General features: G+C 33.3%; 1 protein-coding gene across 3 annotated transcripts in view; it reads left to right on the top strand.

The window, feature by feature from the left end:
* The first annotated feature begins 1,127 nt into the window (after window positions 1-1,127).
* Window positions 1,128-25,202, top strand: part of Mns1 (meiosis specific nuclear structural 1) — a 63,094-nt gene continuing 39,019 nt past the window's right edge. For all 3 annotated transcript variants that reach the window (XM_046461545.2, XM_046461544.2, XM_046461543.2), the window contains exons 1-7: window positions 1,128-1,222; window positions 1,940-2,161; window positions 6,838-6,965; window positions 12,723-12,825; window positions 15,014-15,243; window positions 15,826-16,042; window positions 16,140-16,247. In XM_046461545.2, the coding sequence (XP_046317501.1) occupies window positions 1,220-1,222; window positions 1,940-2,161; window positions 6,838-6,965; window positions 12,723-12,825; window positions 15,014-15,243; window positions 15,826-16,042; window positions 16,140-16,247 (1,011 nt within the window). In that variant the 5' untranslated portion in view covers window positions 1,128-1,219. The remainder of the gene's footprint in view (window positions 1,223-1,939; window positions 2,162-6,837; window positions 6,966-12,722; window positions 12,826-15,013; window positions 15,244-15,825; window positions 16,043-16,139; window positions 16,248-25,202) is intronic.

Raw genomic sequence — 25,202 nt, 5'->3', positions numbered from 1 at the left:
TATAATTGCATGTTATTCACATTTTTTCAGTCCTTAGCACATTACTCAGTTATTTAAAATTCCCATTTAATAATCCTCAAATGCATCATACCTAATCTGGTTCAAATGCTTACTGTGCCTTTTAGCAACTCACCTTTAGCCTTGTTGTTGTTGAAAGCTGAATGCGATTTGTTGGATAATAGGAACTAATAGGCATTTAGTGTGACTAGGACTTAGGCTGTGTTTAATATTAGCTATAGCTTAAAGTGCCAGAGACTTCAAACTATTTTTAGTTTGTTCAACTTTTCCCTGGTGGTAAGGTTGTGAGGGCAATTTCTTAGCATTTTACATGTGGAAAAAAAGTTAAGTCCTTTTTATTATCAATCTTTAAGCAAAAATATTAGTACCCAGGATGGACTTGAAATTAGGATAACACAGAGTAAGTTATGCTACTATCTTTGAAAACAAATTTAGCTTTGACAGTTTCTCAAATATATCATCTGTAAAATCAGTATATCTAATTTCTCTGATCATTTCTTGTACTTAAAATTCTTTAAAATGGACTTTTGTATCTAACCGACAGTGAAAAAAGTCAGACTAATTTGGGCTATCATCTGTTCTGTTCTCTCATTGGTACCTGGACCATATGGCAGAATGAAGATCCAGGTGGCTTTGCATATTTTATCCCCAAAGTTTATTAACAGTGTCTGTGAAGGGCGAGGTGAAGGTTCCTGGAAGCACAAACCACCCACTGTAACCCAGCACAGCAGCCGGCGGCCAGGACTCCCACTGCCTAGGCAGGGTAGGCACTGAAGGCACAGGATGCTCAGGGCGTGAAAGCGTCTTCGACCCAATATACTAAACAATAGTTTGTGTATTTCTTGCAAATAGTTTGCACCGGTCTCAGCGTGGCTTCTAACCCAGCGTACAGACGCTGGAGGGAAATCTTGAGCTCCCTAGCGGTCTGCAAAAGCCTTGCAGCCGGACCTGCGATGATCTGAACTTGGCGCCTGTCTAGTTCAGACCTATTAGAAGGAGCCCCTCTGCCTGCCTCCGAAGAAGCTCAATGTTGATTGGATCTTTCCGTGACCAATGGGAAGCCGCGTCCTGCGCGGGCCGGGCGGGCGGGTGGCGGCGGTTGCCGGGACACCGCGTAAACACTGGAGCGCGCGGTCCAGCCAGTGTCCTTCTACCTGGTGGAGCCTGCGTTTGCAGAAAGGTGGTGGCTGTGGGAGCCAAGATGGTGAGCCAGTTGAGGGACTCAGAACTACTTATTTATGGTTTAAAGCTCGTCTACCTCTGAAAAAGGACTCGGAAGTGCTTAATATGAGAGCTGAGTGGGAAATTTGTGTTTGCTTTTCAGGGGCGTCCGGTGCTGTTACTTAAGGGGCAGTCGCAGTGATTTCCATTCACTGGCACCCCCCCACCCCCGCCCTACACAGTAGTAGATCTATTTTAAAATCTGCCTTATAGTAATTCTGTATCAATGAGTGGAGATATGGGTCTGGGACAGAGCCAACAGATTAGTAGCAGCGGTTTACCTATTAGTTTATATTAGGAAAAGCTGGCCAGCTTCTGAAGAGTACTTTGTGGCCGTGTGGTGTGGTGGTGGTGGGTGGAATGAGAGGAGGAATTCCCGGGGTAGTGGTTAACAGCTGGGTCTGTACAGTTCCACCGCCTATCTTTGAAGCCTAGTATTGGTGCTTAGAAGCTGCGGGACCTTGGGTTTAATTACTTTTGCTTTTCATGCCTCATCTATGAAATAGAGAATAATACTAGTAATTATTTAATTAATGAAGTGTTAAGCTACTACATTTACTCTTTTATTAGGTATTCTCTGAATTTAGGAAGGAAGCCAAAGACTCTTCATTATTATTATATTTATTTTGTTATATTATCTCAATATATTTTTAAAATCGGACTTTGGAATATTTCAGTATGCACATTTTATCCATTATAGGCTACCCCAAAGAGAACTTTGAATTTTAGTGAAAGGCATCAGAAATTAGTAGATGAAAACTTTCGTAGAAATTTGGATATTAAAGCACTAAAAGAGATGCAGACTCAAATCAGCAAGCAAATGGAGAAGAATAAAACTGATGACAGTATTGAGTGCAGGAGATTCCTCAGATTATTACAGAATGAACAGTACGAGTTGGATATGGAAGAAGCCATCCAAAAAGTAAGTTTTACTATGATAGTTACATTTTTTCCCCCTTCATTTTCACCTTAGAAATGATAAAAGCCAACTGCTAATACTGTAGTTGTTTAGAAAGACAAATGTCAGGTAAGGGATGCCTTATTGTAAGTCATCTAGTATGGTTATGAAGAGCCAACTTTCTGGAGCTAGACTGGCTTTTAAAATCTTATACTATATCATAGCTTCAGAATCTCAGGTATTTTGCTTTTACTTTTTATCTTCATGTACAATTTGGGGAGTAATAATAGTACCTCCTACTCAGAAATTTTTAGTAATAAGTAAATACATGCACAACCCTTGTTGTGCCTAGTTCTTGGCAAGAAGAAGTGCCCAGATTTTTTAACATAAATGTGAAATGCATAATTATTAACTTCCACAGTTCATGTGTTACTTTATATTTCTAAGGACAAAAATATAAGGATGTCTTCTGAATTTACTGAAATTAAACAGGTACATTATGAAATGGTAGAAACCGAACACTTAAGTATTAGGTATAAATTTATTCCTGTTTTAAATACTACTTTGAATAATTCAGGTACCACATATATGCTATTTCAATGCTATTTCTAAATATTTTAAAGGATCAAATTGATAGAAAAAGGGAAACTGATAAGAAGTGAGATACAGGAGAGAAATGAAGTCTCATAAATGTGAAGGAAATATTGTGATACTAGTTTTTTGAGTGCCGGCTGTATATTCCCCATCTTGTAGGATATTGCAGGGAATAGAAAAAAAAACACAAGTTTTAAAAGTTGTATCCGTTCCTTTGTGTTCCAAATTCCAAAAGCTTAGATGTGATTTTTTTTTTAACTCTGAGCAAGCAGATTCTATTCAATTTTTTTCTATTATTTTTCAAGAAAATCCCAGATATTATACCATCTCTCTCTGTGCATATTTTAGTATGCATCAAACAAAATATGGATAGTTTCATTTTACCCATTTCTTAAACAAATTTCCGTGACTGTATCAAAAATTGGCTTTTACATTTTTTTGTTTTAATCAGGGCCCAATACAGTTCATACAGTATATTTGCTTGCTATGTCTAAGTCCCTCTTAATCTAAAACAGCTCCTTTTTCATCCTTTGTGTTTTTAATTTCATGTTTTATAAATATTTCTTTAGTTGTAGATGGACACAATACCTTTATTTTATTTATTTATTTTTATGTGGTGCTGAGGATCGAACCCAGTGCTTCATATATGGTAGGTAAGCACTGTACCACTGAGCTACAACCCCAGCCCTAACCTCATATTTTTAACTTGTTAAAATTAACTAGGGCAGTTGTTTAGTATTCCACATTCTGTATTTATCTGTTTGTTTCCTCATGTTTTCTTTACTTTATGTCTCTACCTCTTATATTTCCTCTAAATGGAATTTAGCCCTAAAGATGTGATTAGTTTGAGATCAGGTCTCTTGGCAAGAATACTTCATAGGTGATACTGGCATTGTGTCACATCATAAGGAACATGAGGTCTGGTCATTCCACTTTTAATAATACCAGTGTTAACCACTGGGTTCAGTGAGACAGCCTCCTTCCTTAATTATAAAAGTTCTCATCAAACTTTCATAGGTAGTTTCACAAAGAATTTTTTCTTTCATTAGGAGTTGCAATACACTGATTTTTCTATTTTTCCTTTCACATTTAATTAGCGAAAATTCCTTCAAAATGAACTTTTCCTCATCAACTAGACTCATTTGTTCTTACTGGAAAGGGGGATAAATAGTTAATTTTAGAGTAGATTGATATCTATGTTGTTTAAAAATTTTGTTTTCTTTAGTTTTTGAATGTTTTTTAAAATATCTGAACTCATGAGTCTTTATATACTTATAATTACATTATTATTCTTTTTGATGCTTAAATTATCTTGTCCTTGGCCAATGAATGCTTTTTTATATTGCTTCTGTGCTCTTTTAACAAGACACCCTTAATCTTTGATATCTTCCTTGCTTTTTATCAGAACAAAATGTTTAAGGCTTGTGGTGGTTAATTTTGTTTCAACTTGACAGGGCCATGGTGTGCTCAGGTTATTTGATCTAACATTGTTCTGGTGTTTGGGCTAAGACTAACATTTAAATTGGTAGATTGAGTAAAGCAGATTGCCCTCCCTAGTGAGGGTGGGCCTCATCCAGTCAGTTGAAAGCTTGAACTGAACAAAAATACTGACCCTTCACCAGATAGGAGAGAATTCTTCCTGCCTGCCTGATGCTTTTTCCCTGCCATTGGCCTCAAACTGAAATATTAGCCCTTCTTAGGTCTTACGTTGCTGGTCTTTGGACAGGAACTATATGTAGGTCCTTCTGGTTCTCAAGCCTTTAGACTCAGACTGAAATAAAACCATTGCCTTGCCAGCCTGGCAGTGTACCGTGCATTTCACTCTTCTCCCTTTCCTTATTTGTAATTGCCTTCTCCAACAAAAAGAAGGTTGGCTATTGATAACTACATAGCTTTCCTTTATTCTTTCAACCCTACTATACAAATAAAGTACTTTTGGAATTGCTTACCTGCACCCCTACGAGAAACAAATTTACTTCTGTAGTACAGACTGGTATAGTTCTTTCTATCTTTAGTCTCCCATTATCGAGTCAAACATTGTTTCCCAAAGTTCACGTCCAGTTCCTGTTCTCCTCTGGTGTGGTTATGTGTTTCACTTTTAATAGGTTAATTTACCGTAGTCTGCACTCTATTGTTTCCCCCATACCTGGTTGTTTTTGTTCCTCTCTTTAACTTTTTATGTTGAAATGATTATAGATTCTCAGGAATTTGCAAACATGGTATGGAGAGCTCCATTGTGCTCTTGGCCAGTTCTCACCACTGGTCAAGTCTTACAAAATTGAAGTATAATATCAAACTCTGGAAAATGACATTGGCACAATATATCTGTATACTTACATGTTATTTTATTACATGCATCGATGTGCTCAACCACCATCTTAAATTATAAAACTATTTTATCACCACACAGATCTCATGTCTGCTACTCTGTTGTAACATGCACTTCTTTCAACACTGACTGTGCCTGGCAACCACTACTTTTTTTTCCTTCATCTCTGTAATTTTTTCTTTTCAAAAAGTTACATAAATGCTTAACTTAAAAAGTTAAGCATACTAACAGAGCAGTTCTGCTTCTAAGTATATACTCAAGAAATTTGAAAAACATATGGGAACTCTGTATTTTCAGCTTGATTTTTCTATGAACCCAAAATTCCAAAGAAATAAAGTCCATCTTTTTAAAGAGATAATAGTAATGGTTGCACAATATTGTAAGTATACAAAAGCTACTGAGTTGTAGATTGTAAAAGATGAATTTTATTCTATGTAAATTATCTCAATTTTTAAAAAAGGATGTTCCAAGAATGTTACATAGGTAGTATCAGACAGTATTTAACATATTGGGAATTGGCTTTTCCCCCCACTCAGCATTATCCCTGGAGATTCACCCAAGTTGTTGTTTATATTCCTTTTTATTGCTGAGTGGTATTCCAAAGTGTGGATATACCTAAATTTACTTGATCATTCATCTGATGAAGGTTGTCTAGTATATTTCTAGCAGTGGTTATTATGAATAAATCTCTGTAAGTATTTGGGTACCAATTTTGAAATGAATATAAATTTTGTTTCCCTGGGATACATGCTTAGAGTATAGCTGTTGATTTGTGTGGTAGTTGCATGTCAGCTTTATAATAAACTACCAGACTGATTTCCAGAGTGGCTGTACTACTTTACATTCCCACCCATCATTATGAATATGCAGTTTCTCATTTTCTCACTTTTAGTGTTGCTACTATTTTTTATTTTAGTCATTCTAATAGAGATGTAGTGATATCTCAGTGTAATTTTAATTTGCATTTCATGATGGCTGATGATGTTGAACATTTTTTTCAGTCTTTATTTTTCTTAAATACAGATCTGAATTTGTAGATCTATCATTTTATATAAAATATAAAACAAACAAGTGACATACTTTTGACAATCACTCAAATAAATGCAGAATGTGGGACATTCTTTGAGCTGTATGTTCTAATTTCTACAACTAATCAATGGCTTGGAAAAACAGTGCATGCATGTATGTGTGGGTGACCATTATAGAATATAAAAGAAACTTAAGAGAAATAATAACTACATGCAGGATATGGACCTTGTTTGGATTTTGATATGAACAAACAACCAGAAGAAAAATTATAAGACAGGTGTGAAAGCTTGAATGTGTGTAGGTATTAGTAAGGAATCATTAATTTATTTAGACAGTTTAATGGCATGGTTGTTATATAAAAAGAAATTCTTATCAGGTAGAAATCCATATTGAATTATTTACATGGTAAATGACATTATGTCTAAGATTTGTTGTAAAATATTATAGCAGAGAAAGAATAAGAAAATAGAGTGGAATTCAAGAGAAAAAACAATTAACACAATGTTAATTTTTGAAAAGATAAGTGACGAATAGCCTTCAACATTGTTTAATATTCTTCCAAATCTTTCCATGATAAAATATTTGAAAAAGTACTTATTGAAATATTTTATACTTTAAAATAAAACAAATAATTGAACTTTGCTGTTAAGGCATTTAGTTTTACATTGTAAAATAAACAAACTCAACCTTGGATGAAAAAAAGTCTGATTCCTCAGGACAAATAATTAAAGTTGTCTTTTTTATTCAGGCAGAAGAAAACAAGAGATTGAGGGAACTCCAGCTTGAACAAGAAGAAAAATTGGCTCTGGAATTGGCAAAATTAAAACATGAAAGTCTAAAGGATGAAAAGATGAGACAACAAGTAAGAGAAAACAGGTATTGTGGTTTTTACCAATTCTATTTAGTCTATTTACTATTAAACTTTTAATTCTTAGCACCTGAAAGTGAAATTTCTTTGTTTAGATCATTGCACTTATTTAATATTTTGCCTGGAAATATTGCTTTAAATCCCAGAATATTCATTTGAGAAAATAAGTTGTATTCATAGAAATAATTGTTGAATATTTAATAAATATCAGCCCCTTCTGTTCTTTCCCTTAAGCACAAATTTTAAAATGGCTTCTTACAAAAAAACAGACTTACTTATTTCTAGAATAGATTTCTTTTTTTATTAGTTCATTTTATTCATACATAATATTAGGGTTCACTTTGACATGTAACATGAAATATAAGTCCCCAATACTTCTCCTTTCCCTCCCTTCCTCCCTCCCCCAATCCCCTTTCTCTACTTCACTGGTCTTTCTTTTATATATTTATAGTTTTTTTTTTAAATTAGTACTTTGTCGATATACATAAAGATGAGCTTCACTATGGTATTTCATATATTTAGATAGGAAATTTGGTCAGATTCATAGAATAGATTTCTTAACGATGTTTAAGATTAAATGACTTTTTAGGGACAGCCATGTCACCTGTTGATCAAACTTATGGCCAAGTTAATGTTCATTCTGTTTCTGTATAGTTGAATATATTGGAAATTTACTTTGATAATTGTTCCTTTTATTTCAAAGGACTTCTTTATGTATCATAGGAATCATGGATGAGCTTCAGGGATTTTGAACCTCATTAAAATATATATTCAGTAAATATATTGTATTTTTCTGGGTCTACAATTTTAATCATATTCTCTAAGAAATTATTAGTCCCAGGGGAGGAGGTGGGCTTAAAATTACTGCCAAAATCTATATGCTATACTAGTCTCAAACTATCTTTTTGAAGTCCTAATTCTCTAATCATTGTTAGCTATCACTTGGGCATTATATCATTTGAAGATGAAGCAAATATATCCTCATGCCTTTGTCTAAATCACTGATAATAAGAGTTAAATAGAAGAGTTGTCCACATCTAGCATTGCAGATTAGATGATTCAGATTTATGTTCCCTCAGAGAAAAGAGTCCGGAGAAAATGTAAAAATAAGAACCGGGAAAGGAAGGGAACCAAACTGGTGAGCCTGGCATTGGTAGCTGCATTTCTTCTGGAGGGTTCTGCTGTTACTGAAAACATAACTGAGAGTTATGTAAAGCAGAGCTTGTCTGATAAACTCATGGCAACATGTTCAATACCATTCATCAAGTTTTACTCTTAAGTTCTTATTCCTTAATAATACAATTTAATTAGATTTTATTACATAGGCATGATGGATATCTTGTGAAAGATTAGTGTAAAATATGTAGAATAAAGCATGGAGAGATAAAAGAATAAAAAATACAGATAAAAACTTAAAAGAAATATGGGCTAAGGTGGAAAGTTCTAACACACATAATTTTAGTCCTGGTTGCATAGATGAAAGACAATGATGTAGAAGCATTATTTGAAGAGATAACTGGTCAAGAATTTTGAAAAAATGATACAAGACATAAAGTCTCAGTGTCAAACACACAAAATAATAAAAACTCTACCTAAACTCATCCTTGTCAAACTTTTGAAACCCAACAATATAAAATAATAGTAATTTTTTAAAGGATGGGGAACGTAGCTCAGTGACAGAGCACTTGCCTAGCACACAAGAGATCCTGGATTCATTCCCCGAACTGTAAAACAACAACAAAATACATAAAAATAATAAAGCAGCCAGACAAAAAGGCTATTACCTTCAAATAAGCAATAATAAGAAATATCACTGAATTTTGAACAGAAAGAGTAAAAACTAGAAGATGATTGATTTGAAGAGCTGAAAAAAATTATAGCTCATCCAGAATTCTATACTTTGTGAAAAAATCTCTTCAGAATTAAGGGCAGAGTCAATCAGTTGGATATTGAATATGTTCACTTAACAGTGCCAGAATTTTCAAGTTTTATTTTTTATTTTGTGTGTGAGCCATGCTGACATTTTGACAGACATGCAGAAATAGATTATTTGTTAGATTGTTGTATTTATCTGCAAATTGGCAGGTCTAAATTCAGGGAACTTTTTGCTGTGGTGCTTAAAATGTATCATAAGCAATTCAGAATCACATATATTAAAATTAGGCTCTTTATTTTTTTGAAACAAATACTTGTTTTTATTGTTAAAATTTTAAAATTTTAACTACACTGCCTGGCCTCAGTGTAGTTTTGATTTACATTTCCCAATTCATGAAGTGAATACATTTCCTTCATTATATCCATTTTATACAATCATTTTCACCGAAGGAATTTTAAAATACATGTTTCTGAGATGCAGGAAAATATTCCCCCCCTCTCATTTTTTTATTGGTGCATTATAGTTCTACACACTGATGGGATTTTGGCGGGGTACAAAGGATTGGTCCCAGGGACACCTAACCACTGAGTCACATTCCCAGCCCTTTTTATTTTTTATTTTGAGACAGGATCTCACTAAGTTGTTTAGGCCCTTCCTAATTTGCTGAGACTGACTTTGAACTTGCAGTTCTCCTGAGCTGCTACCATTACAGGTGTGCACCACTACACCCAACATTTGTTTTTGCATATTTGTATATGCACACAATGCACAATATAACAACATAATTTGGCCAATATCACTCCCTGGCAGTTCCCCTCTTCTTCCCCACCTCCCATTCCTTGGTCCCTTTCCTTTACTGATCTCCTTTTGATTTTCATGCCTGCACCTTTTCCTTTCTCCTCTCTAGTTTCTGCATATGAGAGAAAACATATGACCCTTAGCCTTGTGAGTTTGACTTATTTAATTTAACATAATTGTCTGTAGTTCCATCCATTTTTCTGTAAATAATTTCATTTTCTTTATGGCTGAATAAAACTTCATGGTGTATATATGCCACATTTTCTTTATCCATTCATCTACTGAAGGACACCTGGGCTGTTTCCATAGTTTGGTTGTTGTAATTGTGCTGCTATAAACTTGAGTATGCATCATTGTAGTACGATGACTTTGATTCTTCAGGATAAATACTGGGGAGTGGTATAGCTGGGTCATAAGATGAGTCTATGCCTAGTCTTTTGAGGAACCTACATATTGATTTCCATAGTGGTTGTACTAATTTACAATCCAGCTGCTGGCATAATAAAATTATTTCTTTTCTTCCATATCCTCTCCAGCATTTATTATCTTCATTTTTATTATTTACATTCTTGATGACTGCCATTCTGACTGGTATGAAATGAAATCTTAGTGTAGTGTAAGGGTTTTTCTGCAGTCAGGGGAGTGGCACTGGTATTTAACCCAGGAGCACTTTACCATTGAGCTACATCCCCAGCCCTTTTTAAATTTTTATTTGAGACAGGGTCTCACTTAATTGCTTAGGGCCTTGCTAAGTTGCTGAGGCTGGCTTTGAACTTGTAATCCTCCTATCTCAACCTCCTGAGTCACTGGGATTACAAATGTGCACTACTATGCCTGGCCTGAGTGTAGTTTTGATTCACATTTCCCAAATTGCTAATCGTGTTGAACATTTTTTCATATATTTGTTGGCCATTTGTATTTCTTCTTTTGAGAAGTGACTTTTTAATTCATTTGCCCATTTATTAATTGGGTTTTTTGATTCTTTTTGGTATAATTTTTTTTAAGTTCTTTGTACATTCTACTCCTCTGTTAGAAGAGTAGCTAGCAAAGATTTTCTACTATTCTGTAGCCTCTCCCTTTACACTCCTAATTGTTTTCTGTGCTGAACAGCTTTTTAATTTGATGCCATCCCATTTATTAACTCTTGGCATTATTACCTGAGCTTTAAGGGTCCTATTGAGAAAGTCATTGCGTGTGTCTGTATGCTACAGTGTTGACCCTATGTTTTCTTCTAGGAGTTGCATAGTTTCTGGTCTAATTCCTTGGTCTTTGATCCATTTTGAATTGATTTTTAGGTAGTGTGAGAGATAAGGGTCTAGTTTCATTCTTCTACATATGAATAACCAATTTTCCCATCATCATTTGTTAAATAGGTTATCTTTTCTCCAATGTATGTTTTCAGCACCTTTGTCAAGGATCAAGTGGCTGTAGGTGTGTGGGTTTGTCTCTGTGTATTTTATTCTGTACCATTGATCTATGTGTCTGTTTTTATGTCAGTACCATGCAGTTTTTTTTTTAATATAACTTTTTATAAAAACCTTAGGTGTGGACTTTCTAATGAGCTTCCCTGGTAGACAGCATTTCTCATGTGTTGATACAACTCAGTAATTTACTGAGTGAACCATGTATGTTATGTGAGACTCCACTGAGAGAGGACTTTTGGAAGCTTGCACCTGGTTTCCTCTGGATTTCACCCATGTGCCTTGTTCCTTTGCCAATTTTGTTCTGTTACCTTTCACTGGAATTCATTATAGCAGTTGAGTAAAACTATATGCTGAGTCCTGTGTAGCCTCTTAGTGAATCATCAAACCTGGGGGTGGTTGTGGAACCCCATCACAGAAGCAAAAAGGGGAAAAAAGAGAACACAGAACAGAGGACAAGTAGAAGATACTGAGCTTGTCAACTTAAACTCAACTCTATTAGTAGTTATGATAAACATATTTGAACTATTTACCAAAATAGATGACATATTGTACTGAAATGAAAGCATCAACAGATTGTCAAAGGATTCAATTTACACGTAGTATGCTCTCTGATTAAAGTGGAATTACACTAGATATCAGAAACAAAAATATTACCAATCTTTGTAGATTAGTATATTTTCAAATGTATTTCAAAATAACCTTTGGATCAAAAAATAATAATCAAAATTGAAATTAGAAAGTATTTTAACTGATAATGAAAATACCTCATAGTAAAAATTGTGGGATTGGAGTGACATTAACAAAATAGCAGTGTTGGCAGCTCCAAACTCCTGTCCCTCCTCACCTCTTCCCCTGCCAGAAACATCAAAAAACATGGAGAAATAGTTAGAACCAACTTTATAAAAACTCTGGATAATATCCAAAGATTTATAGCAAGCAAGCAAATATTGAATCAAGAAAAAGGCACCTTAAAAATGGCAGGAAAGTTTCGTGGTACCTTTATTCGCCCTTGTCGGATCCCCTCCTAGCTCCGAGGCAGTCTTTAAGCCCATGTTCCTAGTGAGACCTTGCTCCCTGGTTTAAGGAGGGAGCAAAGCATACCTTATTTACAATTTATTGTTTATGTCTGTTCTAACTTGCCTTAAGGCTACCTGGAGGATTAACACAAAATTTTCATCTCTGTTTCACGTAACTCAGAACTCATTTAGGTTGGAAGAACAATTCGTATTTCTGATAAGGATTTAATATTCAGAATATATAAAGAAAAATGATAATTCGACAACAAATACCAAACAACCCTATTAAAAGAATGGCCAAAGCACTTAAATAGACATTTATATCAAGAAGATACACAATAGGCGATAAGCACTTGAAAAGATATTCAACATCATTAGTCACTAGGAAAATGCAAATTAAAGCCACATCAAGGTGTTATTTCACTGGTTAGGATAGTTAAAAACAATGGAAAATAACAATTGGAACCCTCAGACATTGCTGATAGGACTGTGAGTCATCCATTAAGGAACTAACTTATTTCTCCTATGGATCTAAAATAATACCAATTGTATACTATCTTTGAGAAAATTTAAAATGTTGTCACTTAATTTTCTGTGGATCTTAATTCTCTTAAGGATCTGCAGATTTAAATTTGACTTTTTCCCCCACAGTATTGAGCTCAGAGAATTGGAGAAGAAATTAAAAGCAGCTTACATGAATAAAGAAAGAGCAGCCCAGATTGCTGAGAAGGATGCCATTAAATATGAGCAAATGGTAATGTTGTTTCTGGTCACTTTGTTTTTAGTATCATAAAGAAAACCAAAAATGAGTCCTTTTTTTTTTTTTTTTAAATTGTTGCATTCTGTAAAGAATTTACACTGCACGATTTCCAAATACTGGTATACCTTTCAGATTCTTAAGGTATCCAAAATCTTCAGTGATTTCATAGGAAACATTGTTTAACTTAATATTAGAGCCTTTCAGCTGATAACTATATTTTTTGCATGTTGATTTATATTTTGATAATTTTGTATAGGAAACTTGTCTGTTTTACAAAAGCAGCCCCTTTCTCAAGTTTCTATTTGTTCCCCTTTTCTAACTCCTCATATGCTACCCAGTTGAGGGCAAGGAGTGTAATACAGTATAAATATAAAGTACAGTCCATAAGTTAACACAAACAGGGTATACATTGTCTCTTGAGTTTGTATCATCACACAGAAATGCCAATTATATATGAATGTATGTACACATAGATGTGTATATCAACATAAATATGTTCATACACACAGTTATAGAGGTGATATCAAAATAGTTAACTAGTGCAGTATTCATTAGGAATAGATGCAGGCTATAAATGGTATATATGTTTTGTGCATATATATATATGTGTATATATTTGTAGAAATTAATATAGCATGCTATTAATAGTGAAAACCTTAGGTGTAGTAGCTGGTAGGAAAATGTGAGAGGCTTCATTGCCTCTATCCTCTATTTGCAAGGATATCCTCTGAAAGGATAAATTCTATCCTTTCAAAATAAACTAGAACACAATGTATGATTTGTCCAGTGGTTTGTAGTTTTAATTATTCTGATAGTTGAGGTTATTCAAGACCATTATAGATATTCTAATCTGATTTCTAAAGGAATTGCTGCTATTTTCTAAGTCAAAATTGATCCACAAAATTGAAACCAAATACTCCTAGGACTTGACTTAACTAGGTGTCAGATATCTAGGTACTAGTATTTGGCTCTGTCTCTCTGAGCTTATGTTTTCTCATATGTAAAATAAGAACAATATATTTCTATAAGTATGTTGTAATCTGCACATAAAAGTTGTTTTTTTGTTGTTTTTTTTTTAAAAGAATTTAGTCAACATGTACAAAAAAAAGTGCAAAGAAATTTTGGTTAAGATACATTAACAGGGTACATGTTATAAGCCTTAATTATATAACGAATGATATTTATCGTTCATATTTTAATCTGTGTTTTATATTTGATGTAGTTAAAGTTATGATGTGGACCAGGTGCAATGGTATATGCCTGTAATCCCAGCGGCTTGGGAGGCGGAGGCAGGAGGATCATGAGTTCAAAGCCAGCCTTAGCAATTTAGCAAGGCGCTAAGCAACTTAGTGAGATCCTTTCTCTAATAAAATACAGATGGGACTAGAAATGGACTCAGTGGTTGAGTCCCCTGAATTCAACCCCTGGTACCCCCCACCCAAAAATGCTAGGATGTGATCATAAAGGCAAACATTAATTTTAAAAAAATGCTCCATTATATTTAATTTAAACATATTTTGTTAAATGATTTGAAATTGCTCAAAAAAATTAAGGGATTTAATCCATCTAAGAAAAGGATTGTCTCTAACTCAGTGGGAATAGTACAGAGTGAGTATATTCAAACTGCAGAAAACAGGCACAATAGCGTATATGACCCTTTCAAGTAAAAGACATTACAAAGGGCCTTTAATACATGAGAAAGAAAAAAACTCAGGGGCTCATGGCAGGAAAGAAAGCTTCAACTAGGAGAAACTTAATAGCTGCTTAGAGTCATTTAATAGCAGACCTGTATAAAAATGGCAATACCATCTTGATTCCAAATAGCAACTGATACTATGAAAAATCAAAATTGAAAATCAACTTATAACAAAAGAAAAAGATCACTACTGCTTTCACAGTTTAAAATGGTTACTAATAAAGTACTCATAATTTTTCTTACTGTTTTTCTGGTACAGACTTATTGATTATCCTTATCAGGTATTACCCCAAGCATCTCTAGAGTCTGACTCATCATTCAGACCCTTTAGGCCACAATGACTTACTTTTGACTTTTTTACCTACACAGCTGAAAAAAATTATTTTATATAACAGGCTTTATAATGTTCAGTTACATTTATTTAAAGTATTCTATCATTCTGGGTTCAGATTTGAAAGAGAATGATAAATTTTGTTTTAATATCAGAAACGTGATGCTGAAATAGCCAAGACCATGATGGAAGAGCACGAGAGAATGATGAAGGAAGAGCATGCTGCCGAAGACAGAAGAAACAAAGTGAAAGCACTGTACTGTCTTGACTTGGAGAAACAACTGGAAGAACAAGAGAGAAAAAAGCAGGACGCTTACGAGCACTTGCTGAAAGAGAAACTCATGATTGATGAAATTGTTAGGAAAATCTATGAAGAAGATCAAATGTAAGTTTGTCATGGAAACTTAAAATTCTTAATGCCTGAACATTTACTTCAGATTTGTCATAGGTTTGTTGTGAAGAGGTGAAGCACATATAACAGTGTGAATACATAGTAAATGCTCAATAAATATTAGTTATGATCACAAAAATTGAGACCAGCTCTTCTTTATCTTTGTCAGCGTGATTGTTAATAAGTATCTCATAATTAATAAATGCTTATTTACTGACTGAATGACCTAAATCTTTGTTTCTTAAATATATCCATACCATATGTTATGGGACATGTTTTCTGATAAATTTCCTTAGTAGACAGCTTAAGAGTAGACTACAAGGCTCACGTTAACGGGTCATAGCCTTTGTGAAATGAGATGCATAAAACTCCATTAGTAGGTTAAAAGAGAAGTACAGTAGTATTTTATCCAGAGAAAATTTGTAGTGTCACGTAATAGGCATTTGTGTATTAATGAACAAACTGTAAATAGGGAAGTTGTTTCCCCGAACATTATTATTAACAGAAGGAACTTTTTATTTTTTGATATTTTATTATTTCTTTTACTATAAAACTATATCTGCTATTGCTCTTTAGGGAGAGACAACAAAAATTAGAAAAAATGAATGCAACTAGAAAATATATTGAGGAGTTTCAGAGAGAGCAGACTATCTGGAGAAACAAGAAACGTGAGGAGATGGAAGAAGAAAACAGAAAAATCATAGAGTTTGCCAACATGCAGCAGCAAAGAGAAGAACATAGGATGGCAAAAGTTCAGGAAAATGAGGAAAAAAGGCTGCAGCTTCAGAATGCGGTATTAAAATAACCACTTCTCTGACACTGGTGAATTTCTGAAATAATTAGGTATCGAATTTGGATCCTATAAATATATATATTTTTTAATTTAATAGCTGACTCAGAAATTGGCGGAAATGCTGCGGCAACGTGAAGACCTGGAACAAGTACGACAGGAATTATACCAGGAAGAACAAGCTGAAATATACAGGAGGCAACTAAGAGTAAGTTTCAGATATTAAAAGAATTATTAATAGAAGACTATAATATTGAGATGAAGCAGTAGAATGAGTAAATTTAAACCCAACCTATTGATAATCGCACTCTAGGTAAATGGTGTAAACAATGCAGTTAAAAGACATTTTCAAGTTGAATAAAAAAGCTTCACTCAGAGAACAGTTCATAGACTGTATCATAAAAAGTGTAATGTAACTGTGTTGTCTATAATCAGCACAATTTAAGTATGAAGACAACATGTAGTTTAAAGCAAAAAGAGATATACATACTGCATAGACCCTAGTCAATTAAAAGCAAGTTGGAGTGCCTATTTTACTATAAGACCAAGTCAACTTCAGAACAAGGATTTTTGTAAGATTAATGTAGTGGATATAATAGTTCCAAAGGCATATGAACCTAACTAGCAAACCTTCATAATACATGAAGCAAAACTGACAGGTTTGAAAAGAGAAATAGACAAATCCACAATCAAGAGTTAAAGATTTTAATATTCCTTTCTTACTAATATATAGACTAAGTGGTCTGAATCACAGGATACAGTACTGAGCAACAATGTCAGCAAACCTAACCTAACTGACATTCAGAGAATACTTCACCCAACAGCAGCAGGATACAAATTCCATTGAAGTACACATAGAACATTCACCAAGACAGATCATATTCTAGGATATAAGTAACTCTCAATAAATTCACAGGGTTTTAAAACATACCAAGTATGTTTTCTGACTATAGTGTAATTAAATTAGGAATCAATATTGAGAATATACCTGTAAAATCCTTAAAAATATTTTAAATAAACAATGCACTTCTAAATAAGCAGTGAGCACAGGAAGAAATCATAGTGGAAATTAGATTTTTCAAATTGATGATAAAAGAAGAGTATACCAAAATATGTGCAAAGCTGCTAAAGCAGTACTTAATGGGGAGTTCATGTGTTTTAATAAATATGTTAGAAGATAACAATAATGAAAAATTAATGATCCTAAGTCTACACAAAAATTTGTATATTAATGTTCATAGCAGCACCATTCATAATGGCTAAAAGTGAAAATAACCTAATGAACTCATAAGCAAAACATATCCATGTAGTGGAATATTATTCAGTGATAAAGAAATGAAGTGCTGATATGTGCTAAAGTATGGATGAACCTTTGAATTTTTTCTTAGTTTTAAAAAAGTATCTCAGGAATGTTATATAAATGGGAAGAAATAAATATGTAACCTTTTGAGAGTGGTTCTTTTTTGCTGAGCATAATTTCCTGGAGACTCATTCATGTTGCCCTTTATCAATACTTTGTTCTTTTTATTAATGAGTAGTATGTCTTTGATATGCATGTACCAGTTCATTTGATACTTCATCCATGTATCAAATGAACTGGTATATTTGGCATCTGGAATGTCTCCAAGTTTGGGCTCTTACAAATACAATACACCTGCTATAAACATTGATTTCTGTATAAACATAAATTTTCATTTCTCCTGAGATAAATGCTCAAGAGTACATTAGCTGGGTTTTGAGATAGCTCTTGTTAGTTTTTTAACTGCCAAACTGTTGTCCAAAACAGCCATATCATTTAACACTCTGACCAGCAATGTATGAGTGATGTAATTTCTCTGCATTCTTGCCAACATTTGGTGTTTTCACTATTTTTTAAATTTTAGTCATTTTAATAGCTACGTAGTAATATCTTATTGTAGTGATATTTTGTTTTAGATATCTTATTGTAGCATTTCCCTGATGTCTAATGATGCCAACATCTTTCCATATGCTTACTTACCATCTTTTTCAGTGAAATATTTCTTCATGTCTGCTGATTTTCTAATTGAGGTGTTTGTTCATTTATAGAGTTTAGAGAGTTCTTTTTGTATTCTAAATATAAGTCCTTTGTCAAGTAGGAGGTTTACAGATATTTCCTCCTGGTCTGTAACTGTCTTGTCATCTTCCTAACAGTTTTTCTCAGGCCAAATTTGTTTCAATTTCTATAAAGTCCAGTTTGTCAATTTTTCCTCTATGAGTCATGAGTTTTTGGTGTCAACGCTTTGTCTAGATTCTGAAGAATTTATTTTTTCCTAAAAGTTTTTTATTTACATTTTTATTTTTTAAATTTGTGATTTTCAGTTAATATTTTTTTTACAAGGTATGAGACATAGATTGAAGTATAGTTTTTGCCATTGGATGTCCAGTTGTTCCATGCTATTTATTGGAATGACTCTCTAACACTTGAGCTGCTTTTGCACCTTTGTTAAAATACAATTGAGCTTTTTGGATGAGTCTAAATGCTGAGACCTCTTATTTTGTTCTCTTCACCAATACCACCCAGTTTTGATTACTCTAGCTGTATAGTAGTTCTTCAGAATTGTTTTAACTATCCTAGTTCCTTTACCTTTCTGTATAAATTTTGGAATAAACTTGTCTCTGTCTGCAAATAACCTTGCTGCAATTTTGGTAGAAATCGCATTAAGTCTGAATATCAACTTAGGGAGAATTAACATGTTCTATCTTCTAGTACATGAGTACAACATAGCTCCCTTTATTTGGATCTCTGTATTTTTTCATCAGTGTTTAAATTGTTTTCAGCATACAAATCCCATTTTAGTGTCCATGTATTCATTGCTAGTGAGTTGATTTTTTTATGTTGATCTTGTATCTTACAATCTTGCTAAATTGACTTATTAGCTGTGTCTTCTATGAATAGAGACAATTTATTTTCTTTCTTTGTAATCTGTATACCTTTGATTCCTTTTTTTTTTTTTTTTTTTTGCCTTATGCATTGGCTAATACTTCCAGCATCATTTGCTAGCATTATGTTGAATAATAGTGTTGCCCATCTTAGGGGGAATGCATTCAGCCTTGCACCGGTAAAGTATAATGTTAATTGTAGAGTTGTCTCAGATGCTCTTAGGGTCATATGCTTTTTCTTCTTTAGTCTGGAGAAGTATATCGATTGATCGTTGAGTACCAAACCAGCCTCATATCCCTGGAATAAATCCCACTTGATCATGGTGAATACTTATTTTAAATGACTGAATTCTATTTTATAATACCATGTTAAGTATTTTTGCAGCCATATTTGTGAGGAATATCAGTTTGTAGTTTTCGTTTTTCATACTGACCTCAAGGTGATTCAGCTTCATAAATGAATGGGGAAATGTTTCTTTCTCTTCTATTTCTGGAAGAGATTATAAGGAATTTGTATTAATTTTAATTTGTTAAATGTTTATAGAATTTTCCTTTGAAACCATATTGGCTTGGATTTTTATTCTGAGGGAGTTTTAAGTGATTAATTCAAACTCCTTGATAGTTACAGAGCTATTCAAATAATCTTCGATATTTGGTGAGATTTGGTAGCTTGTGTTTCTTAAGAAAGTGATCCATTTTTTTCTAAGTTGCCAAATTTATGTGTGTAGAATTGTTTGTAGTATTCCCTTATTATCTCTTGATGTCTATAGGTCTCTACTGATATCCTATGTTTCATTCCCGATACTGGTCATTTATTTATATATTTATTTTTGGTTAACTTTATTAAAGGTCTTTCAGCTTAACTGATTTTTTTTAAAAACCAGCCTTTTGTTTCATAAATTATTATCTTTTTGTTTCCTAATTTTAAATCCATTAGATTCCAGGTCATATCTTTATTATTTTCTTTCTCTTGCTTTCAGTTTACTTTACTTCTCTTTTTATAGGTTCTAGAGGTAGAAGCTGAGATTATTTTAGACTTTTCTCACATGCATGCAATTAGTGTTACACAGGTTTACTATCTTTTATTGCTTTCAGAGTGTTCCATATTTTGGAGTGTTTGGATTTGGGAATATATTTATGGACTTCACTGGTTGAGCATCCTTAATCTAAAAACCCTAAGTCAGAAATTCTCTAAAATCCAAATCTTGACATGCCAGCATGATGCTGTAAAAGCTTTTGATTTTGGATATTGAATTTTTTGGATTAGGGATACTGAACCTGCATATGCATTTTCCTAAATGTGTGTGCGTATTTGGTGCTGTTAATGTCTCTCAGTCCTTATTTAGTTGCATCTCACAAATTTTGCCACATCTTATTTTCATTAACTAAAATTTACTGATTTTTTTCTTTCTTTCTTTCTTCCTTCTCGGTACTGGGGATTGGACCCAGGGTTGCTTAACTACTGAGCCATATCCCCAGTCCTTTTTTATATTTTTATTTAGAGACAGGGCCTTGCTAAGTTGTTAAGGCTGGCTATGAACTTTCAATCCTCCTTCCTCATCCTCCCAAACCTCTGGGATTACAGGTGTGCACCACTATACTTGGCTCTGATTTTTCTTAAGACTTTTTTCTTGATTCATAAATTATGGAGAATTATGCTGCTTAATTTCCAAATATCCAGATATTTTTCCTGCTATCTTTTTAGTTACTGATTTCTGGTTTGATTCCACTGTGGTCAGAGAACACACTCAGTTTGATCTCGATTTCATTAAATTTGTTCTGGGGCACTAGAGTGCATATTCTGCTCTTGTTGATTAAATCTTTTATACATGTTGGTTAGGTACTACTTGGTGATATGGTGTTGACTCTTTCACATCCCTACTGATTTTCTGTGTTGGTTGTTCTGACAAGTGTTAAGAGAGGGTTTATTGATGTCTCTAACATATTGTGAATTTGTGTATTTCGCCTTTCAGTTATATCCGTATTTTTAAAATTGAGCTATAATTCACATGACATAAAATTTACCAGTTTAGCTATTTTAAATAAAAGTGTATAATTCAGAGGCATTTAGAATGTTCACAATGTTGTGAAACTATCACCTCTAATTCCAAAAATTCTTCATTACCTGAGAAGGGTATTTGTGTGCATTCTCTTCTACCCTAGCCCCTGACAACCACTTGTCTACTTTGTGTCTTTATAGACTTTACTACTGGTTATTTCATATAAATGTGACCTTTTATGCTCAGCTTTTTTCTTTTAGCATATTTTTTTTTCTTGTGCTGAAGATTGAACCCAGAACATTGCAAATGCTGGGTACTCTACCACTGAGCTGCATCTTCAGTTCTAACATTACATTTTTAAAGGTCATTCATGTATCAGTAATTCATTCCTTTTTCGACTAAATAATATTCATTATATGGACATACCACATTTTGTTTATCCATTCAACAGCTGTTTTTTGTTGTTGTTGTTGTTGTTTCTACCTTCTGACGTTTTTGAATATTGCTACTATGAATATTTGTATACAAGTTTTTGTTAGAACGCCTTTAAAAAAATATTTTGGGTATATTCATAGAAGTGGAATTGCTAGGCCATTTTGTGTGTTTGGGTGGGGGGTCTGGAGACTGAACCCAGGGCCTCAGGCATGCTAGGCAAGTGCTCTATTGCTGAGCTATCTACCTGAGCCCCAGTATGGTAATTTTGTGTTTAATTTTTTTATGAACTGCCTAACTTTGCTTTTTACAAAAGCTGTACCATTTTACATTCTCATGCTAATAATGTCTGAGGGTTCCAATGTCTCCACATTTTTACCAACTCCTGTTATTTTATTTTTTAGTATATTAACTCAAAATGAGTCTCAGATATGAACAAAAAAGCTAGAACTATATAATTTACAGAAGCAAACACAAGAAGGTCTTCATGAAATTGGGAATGGCATTTGTTGATAGGTTAGAAGAAGGCATGTCTTTTAAAGAAAAATTTAGAGATTGGGCTTTTTCACCATTAATAACTTCCTAACATTTCTAGGAAAATAAAATGCAAACCACAGTCTGGGATAAAATATTTCCTATATTTCAATCTTGCAGAAAACCTTTATGTAAGTTGTAAAGAACACTTTACTGTATGTACACTGAAGTCTTTAAAGAATCCTATCTTTAAGTAAGCAAAAAGATTTTAACATATTCTTCACAAAACAAGATATATGCATGTAATAAATTGTAACTAGTACTATTTTTTGTATAATAATTTTCAGCTTTATCAAAACAGATTGTTCTTTTAGATACACTGTTTCATTAGTGAGGAGGAAATCGCTACATACATGTATTGATATAAAAATACATTGCATGTATATTCTTGATTAACAACATAAGAATGTAAAAAATATGTATAGACCCTTTTAGAATATCTTAATGTAATTCACATACATAAGATCAAACTGTGCAGAAAAGTTAATAACACGATAAATGAAGGCATATCAGGTATTTATGAACAAATAGGAAGCAGATAGATTCAGGGTTATCACCAGATAAACTAGAACATCAAACAAATCCTAAGTATTACAGATAAAAAATATAATTGATACTGAAGGTGTAATAAAAGAAACATCTAATCTTCCATGTAGCATTGCCTTGAAATACATAATTTTTAAAGCTGTTAGAAATCTAAAGGAAATTTACCAGCATAATGCAAGGGAAATGCGAGAAATTAGTAAGAAATATTTTAATCAACTAACTAAATATTCAAAAACATCTTTCTCGGTTATTGATTGAAGAGAAAAACTGCAACTATTTAGAGGATACTATTTCTACATATCAAAATATATAAGATTTTATAATACTGATACCTGTGGCAATTAGTGAGAAGTTTAGTGGGAAAAAAATAGTGAACTTAGAAAAAGGATACAAATTCAAGTATTAGAGCGAGAATGTATAAGGAAATAAAGATTACAAGTGGAAATTAACTAAGATTAGGAAAACACACTATCATCAATTAATCCAGTTGGTTACTATTAGGGAAAAACTAAGACATTTTATCAAAAAGAACATAAGAAAGAAAAAGTCCAAATAGATTTAGAAAGGATAAGTGGTCTATCAAAGGAAATATAGAGACGATCAGGGGAAAAAAGAGAGGTTACTTATTCAATTATATATTAATGTGGAAATCTAAACCAGCCGATTTTCCAAATTAAAAATAATTTCAAAAAAATGTAGTATGATCAGGCAAAATATTATGACAGCTATCTCCTACCTCCAATACTTTTGTGCCTTGCCTCATGTCCTCTCAGTCCCACCTCTGATTTCAGTGACAGCTATGGAGAACTTTTATGAAAGCTTAGACTGACTTGGTGCTGACAGTTTCTGGGAGCAGAAAGTTAACATCCACATACTCCTCACAAGGTCCTGTCAAGACTGAGCCTCAGTTGTCCACCATGGTCACCAGCTCAGCAATGTAACATTGTGTGTTAGCTTTTCTTCCTTTCCCGTTTTACTCTGCTTGTCCCTCACTGCTGTTTACTGGGATTATCTCCCCCAGTAAAATGTCTAGTCTTTGTAGGAGAATCCAGACTAGGAGATCTCCTGAAAGTTCCCTGAGTCAAAGTAGTTTTATAGCAAATTATTTCAAAGTTTCAATGACCAGCTGTTTCTAAAACCACAGAATGGAAAATCATGCAGTTCATGGTATATAATTAGAATAATACTGATCTAGACTTATCAAAGAGTACAGGAACACTCTACATTGGAAATATTTTATTTTTGCCAAACATTTACCTGTTTTTTAGCTAGATGTCTTCACTATTGAATTGAACTAAAATTTTGTATGGGAGATGGATTTCAGGAAATATCAACTATATTACTATATTAATTTTGGTATATATTACATTTCTGTATGCAGAGTGTTATGATAAACTCCAGAGGAATTCCAACCAAATGAGACAGTAACTCTGCCCTCAATGAGCCTTCTACATAATACATAGCAAATAAACACAAAATATATATTATAGAAACATTTATGCAGCCAGCATCCCAATGAAAAACAAAATATGTCCTCTAGGAAATATTTTCAATAGGGCATATGACATATTATATATATAATATACAATTAGATGATAAATTGATGTTTTTTAATTAAGAGGCCAGAAAGGAAGATGAATATTAGACTGGAGAAAACTTTATAGACAGAGTAGGACTTCAAGGTACATAATGAAGAAGGGATAAAGAAGAGATGAATACTCAATGTAGCTATATATAGGGAACAGTGTTGATAAAGCTGATGTTCACTTACTCCTACCCACCCTTTTTGGAAACAGTTGTTTTACTATATTATAAAAACTAAAAAGTAAAAACGACTCTTCTTTTAGTTAAGGTCTTCATATGACCTAGATTATCTCCCACACTTGTCTCCCTCCTTTTAAGGTGTGAAGATACAAGTGAGCAAAATGAGATAACAGCCACACCACAGGAAGAACAGATCATTTGGGGGCAGTTTTGACAGCATTGTCATGGGGAAACATTGGTTTCCTGGTCCTTCCAGAAGTCCTGTATGCAACACAATGACCTGTAGTAAATCTTTTATGGTCCCTGTTATTTGTAAGAACCCTCACCAATACAGGTGTTAAGACAGTTATTTTAGATGCATTGAGGATATTGGCTTACATGGAGCTTGTGCTAGAATTGGGCAAAGTTGGTTAGATTTTTTAAAAAGGAATTATAAATAAATATATATATATATGTATATATATATGTAAATTATAACTATATATAATATGTATATATGTATACATATACATATAATTTTTTATAACAGTCCTAATTGAATAGACAGATGATAAAGCAAGACTAGTAAAACATAATTAGAATTTAGGTATTAGATATGGATGATTACTGTAAAATTCTTTAAATTTTTTGGTGTGTTTGAAATTTTTCATCAGTGTTTGGAAAATAAAACTTGGAGGAAAAGAGTTTTGCTGCTTCAAGTGAATTTGAATTTCCCTGAAAATTGTCTAATTGTCATTGTTAGATTATTGTTTTTAAATTTTAAAGAATTTTGAGAATGAAAAGAGTATTAGAAGACTAAAGTTGGATAAATGCAGCTTTGATAAACAGGAAGTTGGAAACTGAAAAATACTTAGTGGTTTGGACAGCTGTTTCCGGCAAGTTTCTAGAATGATTCATAGTTGGTGCACATTTCAGAGACCACAGATTAAAACAGTCAGGTGTGCAAAATTAACTCTTTTCAAAGTGTAATATGTTAATTATGAGTA

Source organism: Marmota monax, unplaced genomic scaffold, assembly GCF_021218885.2.
Source record: "Marmota monax isolate L192 unplaced genomic scaffold, Marmota_monax_Labrador192_F-V1.1 WCK01_AAM20220418_F8-fsc00001, whole genome shotgun sequence".
In the NCBI taxonomy this organism is placed as follows: domain Eukaryota; kingdom Metazoa; phylum Chordata; class Mammalia; order Rodentia; family Sciuridae; genus Marmota; species Marmota monax.
Note: the sequence above shows the minus strand (reverse complement) of the source record. Positions and strands in the feature narration are given on the sequence as shown.